The sequence below is a fragment of the Pongo abelii genome, chromosome 8 (assembly GCF_028885655.2).
Source record: "Pongo abelii isolate AG06213 chromosome 8, NHGRI_mPonAbe1-v2.0_pri, whole genome shotgun sequence".
NCBI lineage: Eukaryota > Metazoa > Chordata > Mammalia > Primates > Hominidae > Pongo > Pongo abelii.
The window spans coordinates 21,116,978-21,130,063 of NC_071993.2; the positions used below are offsets into that span (position 1 = coordinate 21,116,978).

A 13,086-nucleotide genomic window follows, 5' to 3' on the forward strand; every position below is an offset into this window, starting at 1 on the left:
CTTATTAGATTTCCCTTAGAAGACATTCACAGATCATGGATTCCTGTAAATAAGAAAAATTCCACAGAAATAAGAACTCAGTGTCAGTCAAAAGGGGTCCAGAGTAGTTCTACCAGTTAGGATCAAATTTGTGTTGCCTTAATTTCTGATTTAGCATCACCCTGACCCTTCACTTCACCAAAAATCAAGAAAGAGGGAAGGAGGGAGAAAAGGAAATTCTAATTGCTCTCTTCCAACATTTTGTAATGAGAAAAACTCCATTTTACAAAGCACAACCCATATTTTGGAGGTCCAAGTATCTCATTTCAGAATACAATACAATTGTCCCAAACGGAAGCTTTTTTAAAGAATGATGTTAACATAGTCATCTTTTCTCTACAGAATTTCTTGAGCCTGTTTTTATCCTTTGCAAGGCCCCCAGAGAATTCCAGTCGGAAGGTCCTTCTGAAGCTAATGGACGCTCTAAACAAAGTTCTGAGGTAAAGGAAAATGATAAGTAGGCTAGATAATTTCTGCTTAAGATATATATTTTTTAAGTACACATATATATACTTCATGAGAGTTGAAACATTCAGGTCACTAATAAGGGCTACCCCAGGTGGCTGGTTACCCCTAGAGTTATTTCCAAGAGGCCTTTTCTGAATTCAATATTGTCCTATAAATTTGGTTGTGTTGTTTAAGACCATTAGGAGACAGTAGTTCCTAAGTAGTGTCCTCCATTCAAAAAATACATTGTTAGGAAATTAAGAGTGTTGATTAAGGGTATTAAGAAATAGTTCCCTTATGCGCCTGTTAATTTAATGAAATGGGATTGCTTTAGATCAGCTTCTCTGTATGAGGGATCACAGAGACATGCTGAATTGAGACATATGGTTTTTGTTTGTTTGCTTTTGTTTTTGTTTTGTTTTGTTTTGCTTTGAGACAAGGTATAGCTCTGTCGACCAGGCTGGAGTGCAGCAGCACAATCATAGCTCACTACAACCTCGACCTTCTGGGCTCAAGCAATCCTCCTACATCAGTCTCCTGAGTAGGTGGGACTACAGGTGTGTGCTACCATGCCCAGAGAATTTTTTAATTTTTTTTTGCAAGAACGGGGCTTTGCTATGTTGCCCAGCCTGGTCTCAAACTCCTAGCCTCAAGCCATCCTCCCACCTCGAACTCCAAAAGCACTGGGATTACAGGCATGAGCCACCACACCCAGCTAAGACCAACTTTTGAAGTTCAAAACTACCACATAATCAATCAAAGCCATTCAAAAAAAAAAAGAAAAAAGAAAAAAGAAAGCATTAGGAAGCCCTAAAATAAGACATTTCATAAAAGTATACTAATATATAGAGTTACTCTACTTCTACATAGAAAACTTGAAAAATATCTACTGAGCTAATTAGGAAGTTGTGTGACATGGCATAAATGACTTTGAACGTAGGTTATTAAAGCTCAACAACTGAGTTAAATGATGAGTTGCTATCAGTGAATGAACAGCATGACTGTAGCTATTCTTGTCTTTCATCCTGTGCCATTTTTTAAACATCTTCCAATGTAAAACTGATTTGCCCATCGACTTCCCTCAGATCTATGTGACCTCCCAATTATGACCTTCAGCCAGTATTTGAGACCAGTCCAGGGAAGGAGCTATTTAGAGAATGGTCAAATGAAATGGCAGGCCTGACAATTACTATTTTGGCAGAAAAGAAAAAATAATGGTATTTTTTTTCAAGTTCTTTTATACCTAGATTGAGACAATATTGCAGAACATTTTTGTGCTAAAATCAGAGACTATTACAACTGGAAGGAATTTTACTACAACCTATCATCTTATGCCCTGAAAAAGGTTAGGAGTACCCAAAGTCACACTTAGTGGCAAGGACAGGGGGAGAGCCCAGATCACTGGGTGGCTGGTCTAGTGCTATATTTACCCAATAAAATCAAAGTGTATACAACAGGTCAGCAACTTATTTACGATGTACTCGTATTCAGATACAAAAGAAAACCAAACTTCTTTATGTCTTAGAGCTGCCCTGTGATTCCTCACAAGTCCGTACCACACGGAAGTGGAAAGAACTAAATTTAGTTCCATCGGTTGCATTGAGTCCATTCAATAACTTAAACAGTCAGCTTAGGTCAATTCTCATTTCCTCCTGCTTCGTGGTTCCCTCTGAGATGATGTCCTGGAGTGTATGAGTGAAGGAAGAAGAAAGCCTGGGACCCATGCCCACATTCCCTCCTTCTCTCCTCAAACTCCTTTGGCCTCAGTGGTGTCTCCTGTCCTCTCAGGCGCCAGGCACCCTGTTGGCATCAATGTTGAAGAAAGACAGTGGCTGGTAACCCTGTGGTGTGTTCTTTGGCTCAGGAACAGCCTAGCGGTACCCCCTGAAGACACTTCCTTCCATGCTTCTCGTTGAGGTCTAACCTCTATTCCCCACCCGCACATCCATCCCTGGCCCCGGGGCCACACTGTTCCTGCAATGGCAATGCCCCTGGCAGCTCCCAGCAAGCACCTCAGCATCCCTCTGCAAGGCACATTGCAGCTGCCATCGCCTTCCACACTACAAGAGAGACTAACATTCTGGGAAATGCAACCCACATTCTTACTTTGCCTGCCATGCTGCAGAGGCCCCAAGTCTGCCACTGAGGTGGGAGGAGACTGGGAATACATTTTGTGGGGTGGTTTTCTCTGCTTTTTGCACTCTAATCTGCCTCTCCCAACTTTCATCTCCGAGCCTGAAGTCAGCAGAGAGAGAGGAGGTTATGTTTCAGTCTCCGATTTTCTGCTTGCTTCGTACAATCTACCATGGCCAGAACTGGGAGTTGGGTAGGCGCCCCGCTTCACGTGGGACCATCTTCCCTCCTTCCCAGAGTGCCACTCACTCTTCACTCTGCTTCTGTCTCTGGGGCCACAGGTGTGAAGCAGGATGGCAGAGCATGATTTATGTGAGAGAAAGATGAAAAATGCATTGATTGTGTATATATTTATTTATTTATTTTAATTTTAGAGACAGGGTCTCACTCTGTCATCCAGACTGGAGTGCACTGGTATGATCATAGCTCACTGCATCCTTGAACCCCTGGCCTCAAGTGGTCCTTCTGCCTCAACCTCCTAAGTAGCTGGGGCTACAAGCATGAGCCACCATGCCTAGCTTATTTATTTTTATTCGTTAATTTTTTTGGCAAACACAGTGGTCTCCCTATGTTGCCTAGGCTGATCTTGAATCCTGGCCTCAAGTGATCCTCCTGCTTCAGCCTACCAAAGCATTGGGATTATAGCCATAAGCTACTGTGCCCAGCCTGATTTAATACTTTTAAAACATTCTCCTTGATAGATAGACTATACATTGAAATGCCTAATACAAGCGCCAGTTACCAGACTCTGACACACTTACTCTTAACAAATAGCCTAGAGCCTGCCCACCCAAAATACAGCACTCACACCTCCACCATCAGCTCTGGGAATGGTGGAAAGGGAGGTACGGTGGGCCAAGAAGGAATCAAAGGACCAACTTTCCAGGCCCTGGGAAACAGATGAAAAGGATGCAGGTAACCTCAGGAGGGCTGAGAGTAGAACACCAGGTCCCTGTTATTAAAGGGTCAAAAAACCAGTGGTGCACAAAAATCAAAATATCTTGGTTATTTTCCTGTCTCCCACTACTGACATTTTTGTCTCTTACATCATTTTATCCAGGGGTAAAATGGGGGCATGGGGGCAGGGTGAGGATCTGACTTATGGGAAACTGTGAGGGTGAGAGAAATCGCAAAGGTTGAAATTAACATCTGCTTAGCATGCTGTGCTCCCTGAAGGAAATGTACCACATCCAGTGAATTCATATGTCCCTTTGAAGTTCTCATTCACATTCATCCATTCCTATATGTGAAACGTAATCTCTCATCATTTACGTTGCCTCAAAACCTTGAAAAGAAACACGCTGAAGCTTCTCCCAATGAACTTTTACCATTACATACATGAGAAAGTGCTTACTCGGAGAACAAGAAGCATTACCATGGATCAGAAGACAGCATCAAATGGTGGAAAACTGAAAGGTGGAAGTGTAAAGCTGCCAAAATTACGTTCAAAGAGAAGAGAAAGTTAGGAGGCAAGCATAAAAGGCTTCTTGTCCAAGACCAGCAGAACCCAACAAAAACTGTCTGGAGAAACAGTGTTTGTGTTTAGAAGTCTGAAGTTGTCCAATGAGATAAGACATAATAAGAGGGCCAGGCGCAGCGGCTCACGCCTGTAATCCTGCTACTTTGGGAGGCCAAGGCGGGTAGATCATTTGAGGTCAGGAGTTCGAGACCAGCCTGGCCAACATGGTAAAACCCCAACTCTACTAAAAATACAAAAATTAGCTAGGCGTGGTGATGCGCACCTGTAATCCCATCTACTCGGGAGGCTGAGGCAGGAGAATCGCTGGAACCTGGGAGGCAGAGACTGCAGTGAACTGAGATTGTGCCACTGCACTCCAGCCTGGTGACAGAGTGAGACTCCATCCAAAAAAAAAGAACCCAATGAAGAGCAGAGTCCCCTAGGATTAAAAAACGGGGAATATGGATATACATTTGGAAATGGGCTCCGGAGCTGAGCAGGATACAGCAGACTGTTCTAAGATTTTATTATGCATCTGCTACAGAAAGGTATGCAGGCCTCCAACTCCCCAAAAGTGCCTTAAAACGTACTTAAAATACACTCCATCCTCTCTGCAGGTCTTGTTGCAGTTTTAATTTTTCCTATTTTTTATTATTATTAATATTATTTTAGATTTAGGGTCTCACTCTGTCACCCAGGCTGGAGTGCAGTAGTGTGATCGTAGCTCACTACAACCTCACATTCCTGGGTTCAAGTGATACTTGCACCTCAGCCTTCCAAAACACTGGGATTACAGCAGTGAGCCATCAGGCCCGGCCTATTTTTTATTACGTTATTACCACCCTCTCTCCCACTAGACCATAAACCCCCTGAGAGTAAGGGCCTCATCTGGTTTCACTCACTGCAAGATATCCAAAATCTGACATGCAATCGGTATTCAGTGGCAAAAGAAATTTAGGTCAAGTTTATGATGGGGCAATCATACAGACTGGGATTTGAAACTTTTGGACAATGCTATCCAAAATAGCTCTCCAATTGTCTTTGGACAGTCAATGGAGTTCCTCAGTCAGGGATTCTTTGCTTTGAAGGAAGTCAGACTTCAGCAGACACGCTTTAAGATGCAACTCCCACCTGAGAAAGGTTCTGCTTTAGGTAATACTTACCAGTAAGGTTCATCTTACTGGATGGTTAGATGACAGATAACTGAGAGAAAACCCTCTGGAAATGGAATATAAAATAAGAAGGTTCAGAAACGTGCCAAGGGCAAGCCACATTACTGCCTTCTGAAGCTTCCAAAGGTTTATACTAAACATGTGCCTTCATTTCTACCAAAAGATGTTTAACTATTATGTTCCCTATAAAAAAAAATCACTTTTACTTCTCACCCTTACTACTATCATATATTGTACATCCTATGAAGCATGTTTTTATGCCTCTGCAGAAACCTGGAAGAATAAAAAAGAATCAACATAGATTACAAAAGAAAGACTCAAAGGTTCCAGAATGATTTGCATTCTCTCCATTATCATTTTCCATCTTTCATCGTATCAGCCTTCATAAATTACACATACTCCATTTAAGACCACAGTGAGCCCCAAATCCCTCTTATTTTCAACATGATTGCAAATAGCTAAGCCAAGCACATAAACAACTAAGTGGGGAGTAGCTATTGTTTTGTCTTCATTTTAAGCAGCCTTTTTCAAAACTATGCTCTACAGAAGCCCAGGTTTCCTTAAGGCTCTGGGGATGGGAAGATGAGGAGAGTCAGGGTGGGCTGGAGATGCCAGGGGCTTGCCCCCCTCCCCTGCCTCAATCACGACAGCTCCGTGTTGTTGTCTTCTCAGTGGGGACTCCCACTCAAAATGTCATCGGAAGAACCATTTCAATGGCTTTGAGAAGTCTCCAGACCCCTGGTTCAGAGTACCCAAAGCATCTATGCCTTCCCTTCCAATAAGAGTGTGCTACGCAGCCCGAAAAAGGGAATGCTTTCTACCACAAGATATTAAAATAATCAGTAAATTTCTTTTTTCTGTTTTTTGGGGTTTTTTGTTTGTTTGTTTCTTAGAGTCTTGCTGTGTCAGCCAGGCTGCTGGAGCACAGTAGTGTGATTACAGCTAACTGCAGCCTCCAACTCCTGGGCTCAACAGGATCCTCCTGTCTCAGCCTCCTGAGTAGCTGAGACTACAGGTATGCACTATCATGCCCTAATTTTTTACAAAATGTTTGTAGAAACAGGGGTCTCCCTATGGTGCCTAGACTGATGTCAAACTCCTAGCCTCAAGCAATCCTGCCACCTCAGCCTCCCAAAGTGCTCGGTTTACAGGCATAAGCCACAGCACCCAGCTAGAAATTTCTTTTTTAAGGGGACTTTCATCTCACCTGGATGTTTTAAGTTTAGGGATCACCCAATTTACAAAGAGTTTGTGTTCCAAAACTTTTGTTTCTAAGTCAGAGCTTTGGATCTCACTTTCCTAAAGAAAATGAGGTGAGCCAGTCCCAAGGCAAGCAGTAAAAGCCTGATGCCCCCGCAGGTGAACTATAATGTTGCTGATTCCACTAGAAGCAGTTTTACTTTTGCTTCTTGTTGAATGGGCTACTGTGGGCCCATGGGGGCGTCTAACCACTCTTTATGCTATTTCTTTGAAGCAGTTCATGCTGTGATGTGTGATCAAAAGGGAACTAGTGACTATAAAAGGGCTTTCCCTCCCTCTCTTCCTCTTGACTGCCAAGGTCCAGAGCAGTCCACATCTACTGCAGTCAGGGGCTGGCCAAGTGGATGTTCACCAGGTACTGGATAAAGCCTGTGAACCACTGGCTTTAAAGAGCTAACTCTTGGTTTGTTTGTTTATTCACAGTATTTCATAAAATTTTATTATGACAATCTGGCACCTGATATAGATTCCAAAAAAAGCTTGAGAGGATTTAGCATTTAGATTTAAAATATTCACAGTGTTTATAACCATCTCAAGAAGAGAGGGGGGGAAATAAAAAGAAAAGAGAAAATTTTTAAAAGAAAGAGATAACAGTGGGTAACTATAAATAACTTTCTAGATTGAATTGGAAAATAAATTTTGATTTTCTTTATTTTTGGCTCGCTTGGTAAGCTAATGAACTGAAAGAAGAGAACTGGTTTTAACCAGACAATTCTAAAAGATTTCAGAATTTGAAAACTTGGAGCTATGAATAGATGTGATTCATTTAGCATCACAAATGATCAAAATAAGCCTATAAAATATTAATAGTCAATTTTCCACCAAAACCAGTGAGCTGTTCAGAACTCCAGATATCAAAACTCTAAGGAAATGCTCTCATGCAGAATCAAATCATTTAATAGGCTAAAATGAAATCCAATGCCATTACTGAGTGTTACCATTAGGATAGATACCTATCCACGTTTTTGCAAAAATGGAAATACTCTTACAGAAGTGTTTTCACCTCTCACCCAGAAAAAAAGAAGCCATAATGACTTCTTCCTACTTATACTTAATGCCAAATTCTACCTTTACATACATACACCCTTGTATTGCAATTCTTTGCTTACAGATCTTTTCTAGGTGCTCTCTGAGCAAAGGGACCAGGGTACTGGTGAAGAGTGTGGACAACAAGGGCTCAGAGATCTAGGTCCCATTCCAAGACCTATTCCATACCAGCTAAGTGTGAAAGGGCAGGTTATCGAAATTCTCTAAAGGTTGAATGTGTTACCTAAATAGAGATAATAATAAACACCTGTATCATTGAAGTTGTTTATGATTAAATAAAATAATACATGTAAAATTATGTCCTTGGAATACAGCAATGCTGTTGATGATGATGATGTCTTTATATCCCAGTGCACAGAGTAGGTAATCAATATGTGTTTCTTGAATTGCATTGAATTTCCCCATGTTGTCTGCTTGATGGAGCCCAAATGCTTCTAAAGAAGAGGACACTTGAGCAAAATCTTTATAAAGATCTGATGCCTTCCCCTGACTGCTGCTTGGCGATCCCACAGATCTTTGGACATCTCGCCATTAGCTCTTGTCCCACCAGCCTATAATTATTTGTATATGCCACCCTTTGAAGCTTGCAGCTGACCACATCAGGGAGAATAAAATCAGCCATTCATAAAACAGTGACCTTGTTCTTCTTTGCATCTCCAAAGTCAGGCACATAATAGGAAAACAATAAATGCTTGCTCCTGGGACACACTGAAGGCATCTATAACCACTAACTGAGCCCAAAGGGTGTGGTGTGCCTTCGAATGGGAGAAGACAGGGTTTATATCAGAATCTTTCTCAACCTTCAAGGCTCCATTCAAATCTCACATCTGGCACAAAGCACTACGGAGTCCAATCCACACTGATTCTTCTCTTTTTTTTCCCCCCAAGATAGAGTCTTGCTCTGCTACCCAGGCTAGAGCACAGTGGCATGATCTCGGCTCACTGCAACCTCCACCTCCCATGTTCAAGCAATTCTGCTTCAGTCTCTAGAGTAGTTGGGATTATAGGCATCTGCCACCACTCCCAGCTAATTTTTGTACTTTTTGTAGAGATGAGGTTTCACCATGTTGGCCAGGCTGGTCTCGAACTCCTGACCTCAAGTGATCCACCCACCTCGGCCTCCCAAAGTGCTCGGATTACAGGCGTGAGCCCCCGTGCCCAGCCTGATCTTTCTCTTTTTCAGTCCTTATAACAAATTAAATATAGTATTCCAAGTGTGTGTTAGTCCTCTTTCCTCAGACACCCTATAAATTTATGAACGGAAGAGAAACTAATTATAAATTATTTTGCACAGTACCAAAGCATGTCACAGGCAGGAAATTAGTATTTGATTGCTTGATTTAGTTCTATGTCTGGTGTGTACTTGTCCAGAATTACCTGATGAACCCTAACTTGAAGAGAAGAAAGGCACATTGGATATGCACAGAGCAGATCCAGATTCTGGTACCCCTGGGGGTGTGAATGAAGAGAGGTGTTCTTGCCAGCCTCCGTAATAGTGTCTCTCTTTGGCCAGCACCCAATTTTTGTAACCAAAACCAGTACACAAACACCAGCATTTTACACAAACTAAAAAATAGCTCCCAACCATGTATTCATGGCATTGTTAACCAACAGTAAATTCCACTTGGAGATTATTTCCTCTAATTAAATGGACTGAGAAGAGATCCCAAGTCCCCCAGAAAGAGACTACAGGCAACCACAACCTCCCCTGTGATTAGATACACCATCAAGGAAATGATTCAATCCCAAGCCATTGAGAGCTGCCTGCTGTCATTAAGAAAGAGCTTCAGGCCAAGCGCAGTGGCTCACGCTGTAATCCCAGCACTTTGGGAGGCCAAGGCAGGTGGATCACGAAGTCAGGAGTTCAAGACCAGCCTGACCAAGATGGTGAAATCCTGTCTCCTCCAAAAATACAAAAATTAGCTGGGTGTGGTAGCAGGCGCCTGTAATCCCAGCTACTGGGGAGGCTAAGGCAGAGAATTGCGTGAACCCGGGAGGCAGAGGTTGCAGTGAGCCGAGACGGCACCACTGTACTCCAGCCTGGGCAACAGAGCAAGACTCCGTTCTCCCACCCCTCCCCCCAAAAAAAGAGCTACAGACTGACATGTTCAAGCCTGTTAGCTGGACACCTCTTTCCTTCACAAATTCTGTGCGTTTCCCTTTCACATACCAGGAATTCTCAGGAACCATCATTATCACCATCATAACAAGCCTCCAGAGTCATAGAATATCTTCTCACCTTTTGAAATGCTTTCACACCTAACTACCTCATTTAATACTTACAGACACCCTCAAGACAGGTGGACAAGAGGGACTGCCTCACTGCACGTTAGTGCAAACATCAGAGAAACTGGCCTAAGGCCACAGCCAATGAACAGATGAAGGAGGCCTACAACCACCTAGCCTCCCCTACCTCCACCTCCCTTCTTCCCTCTTCCCTCCTTACTTCACCACTGACCAATGGATTGCAATGTAGTTGCTCAGTGTCTTACTACGGGGTGCCAGGAAAGACAGCTTCTTTGAAAGAGAGCACCCCATGTTTACTAAAAGATTGGGTGTCCCTGCAGAAAACCCTGCCACTCACAACCCTAGTCTTAACTGATGTGTTTCACCATATTGAAGGCAAGTTGCCATCTAACATGGTTGACGGGGAGCCAATTGTGGTGTTCTCATCTTTGTTCATGCTGTCAATGTGACATATGAAAGAAATATGAACAAAGTGACAGGAGGAAAACAAAGCCCGTGGCTGGTGTGAGATACACAGACAGGGTGTTAGCCCCACATGCACTGCAACTGGGTCAAGTTAACACCTTGTTTTTCCCCACATATGCGGTGTGGAAAAGCTATTTGTAAAACGTGTTTAAATATTTAGGACCAAATAAGTCAAGATTGTTGGAAAACATTGACTCTGACCGGAACTCATTTACTTGCCCTAGTCCAATGTGAATAACAAAACTGAGAATATCAGGACAATTCAAGACCGGGAACAATACAGATGTTCAACACTTTCACCCAGAATTCCCACACAGGCCTGCTTTCGGCCTCCACACCGGCTGGTGACCCAGCAGGAACAGTACGAGGACAAGAATCTCAGAAGAGCAGCCTTGTGAAAAATCTTTAGTGCCAAGGGAACAAAACAAATCTTCTGGAAGTTACCTGACTCTGCAATTCACTTTGCTGCTTCAGGCGAAGATTTTCAGGTGTATCTGCCACCGTGGTGAAGGACTGCTTTGGGTAGTGTCTGTGGAGAAATTTTTTAAAAGGACATAATTAAAATATTGTGCTACAAAACAACACTTTCACACCCATTGTTTTGCGCATCCCCCCCTTTCCCCACCCCGTCACAGTGGAAGACGGACCTGAGCTTGGCTAAGGTCATCTCTCTGTCATTATTCTGGACCTCATCCCGTTCTCATGGCTCTGTCGCTCAGACATCCTCACTCTCTCCCACCGCTTAACCTTGGCTTCTCTTTTCTAAGCGCATCTTCACGCATGCTCAAGGTTCTCCTAATCTCCGCCGTTCCTCCACCCCACACACCCTTCCAGCATGTGTGCCAGCTCATCCATCCTTCAACCAAACTTCCTGACAAAGAAGCCTCACCTCACTCTGCCTGCCCATCTCCTCTCCGACTCATTCCCCAACTCTATGACTGGCTTCTGGCTTCTCTTTCTAGAAGTTTCTCTTGCCCACTATAATGACCTCCTGTGGACACAACCAACAGACATCTTGTACTCCTCCTCTTGGGCGGCCTCCCTCCTTCTTGAAATGTCCTCTCCCCGGGTTTACACACACCCCCTGGCTCAGCTCCTCCCTCTAGTGGTTCCTTCCCTGTCTCCTGCGGGCTCTCCTAAGTCTGTGCATCCCCCTACTCAAAGTCCTCACCTGGGATCTCTTCTCTTCTCAGTCTACACCATCACCCAGGGATCACATCATTCCTGCAGCTTTGGGGTCACTCTGTGAGCTGACTACTCCAAGGTCTGAGTTTCAGATCCAATAGCATTTCCATTTGCAGATTCCATACCCAGCACAACTCCATCAGTCCAAAATGCAGCTGTTCATCACCCCACCCCTCCCTAACACAAGTTCCTCCCCTGGATCTTCTTTTTCATTTACTCTATTAGTGCCCCATTGCCCAAGTCAGAAAGCTGGGAGTAATCTAGATTCCTCACACATCCAATCACTCGTTCACCAAATCTATTGATCTTGTCTGCAAATATATCTCAACTATTTACTTACATAAATGTATATATGTGTATATGTCTCCATCTTGACTCCATTTTTAATTGTCGGCCACATTTATCATTTAGGTGACTACAGCGCCAGCCAGTCTTACCCTTCCCATCTGAGAACAAATGTTCTCAAATGCAAATCTGATCACGTCACTCCCCTGAGTAAAACCTTTCAATGGCTTCCAGTTGATCTTGGAATAAAGTCTGGCCTCCTGTCTGCCAAGGCCCCCATGGCCAGACCTCTGCAGACTTCTCACTGTGAACACCGCATGCTCTTGCTGCAGGGATCACTTCAGTCCCCTGAGTTCCCCCTTCTCATTCCCACTCTTCCCCTGACACGTTATTCCCCTTTCCTGGAAAACCCATCCCTCTTCCCACCCCACTGCCCATTTTTTATAAACTGTGTTTATTTTTCAGGTCTTGCCTTAGATGTCACTTTCTCCAGGAAGCTCTCCTGGCCTCCCAAGTTTGGGTCAGGAATGGCCCCTGGATGGACTTTTCTGCCCCTGTGCTAATGCTTATTATGCTCATGGCTTTTCCTATTGGCAGGCCTCTGCCTCACAATACAACGAAAGTTCTGTGGCAGCAATGGTGGGCTGTCTTGTCCCTTGCTGGGGTGCATTCCTGCCTATATCGCTAGCACCTGCTAGTGTCTGCCTCTTAGTGTGACCTCAGTAAATACTTGTGGACAGAAGAAATGAAGGGATGGAGGGGGCAGAACAACCACACAAGGAGCCCATGCCTTGGCTAAAGCCAAACTTCAGTGTGTCCTATAAGGCATGTCATTGCATTTGTGCAAACATGCAGTGGCCTCTTATGTTTGCAGATGACTCCCCTGGTGGTGAGGAGATGGCATTTCCTCCCTGTGTGCAGGTAAAGACTCAAACACTGATTCAGAACTGCTGTCCCATCTACTCACTGCTCCCATGTTCGGCTGGCGCTGAGGAGACAGCTTTAGCTGCTGTGACCCCATGGCCACAAAAGCCACAGAGCTCAGAGCTGCTCCTCAAAGAACATCCTCCCCGTTTGCTTCTCTCTAGCCCCTCTCCTTTCTGGTATCCATGTGTCTCTTCCTGTGGCTTCTCTAATGTCCTCACTGTTTCAGACTCGACTCTCCTGGTAAAAGGTTCTTTTCAGCATCTCTGTCCCTGGCGTCCCATGAGAAGGCTGATGCATTAATCATTTGTTGGTGCGGATAAAACCTACCCAAAGCACGCTAGCACTTCTGAAATAAAGATTAAATATTGTAGCTCCCATGGAGTCAGATTCATGGTAGGAAAATGTACATGCAAGTCTCAT

At 43.9% G+C, this 13,086-nt stretch overlaps 1 protein-coding gene across 3 annotated transcripts in view; it reads right to left on the reverse strand.

Moving 5' to 3' along the window:
* NEBL (nebulette) overlaps window positions 1–13,086 on the reverse strand; it is a 518,729-nt gene that overhangs the window by 232,236 nt on the left and 273,407 nt on the right. For all 3 annotated transcript variants that reach the window (XM_054522031.2, XM_054522030.1, XM_054522032.1), the window contains exon 3: window positions 10,714–10,798. In XM_054522031.2, the coding sequence (XP_054378006.1) occupies window positions 10,714–10,798 (85 nt within the window). The remainder of the gene's footprint in view (window positions 1–10,713; window positions 10,799–13,086) is intronic.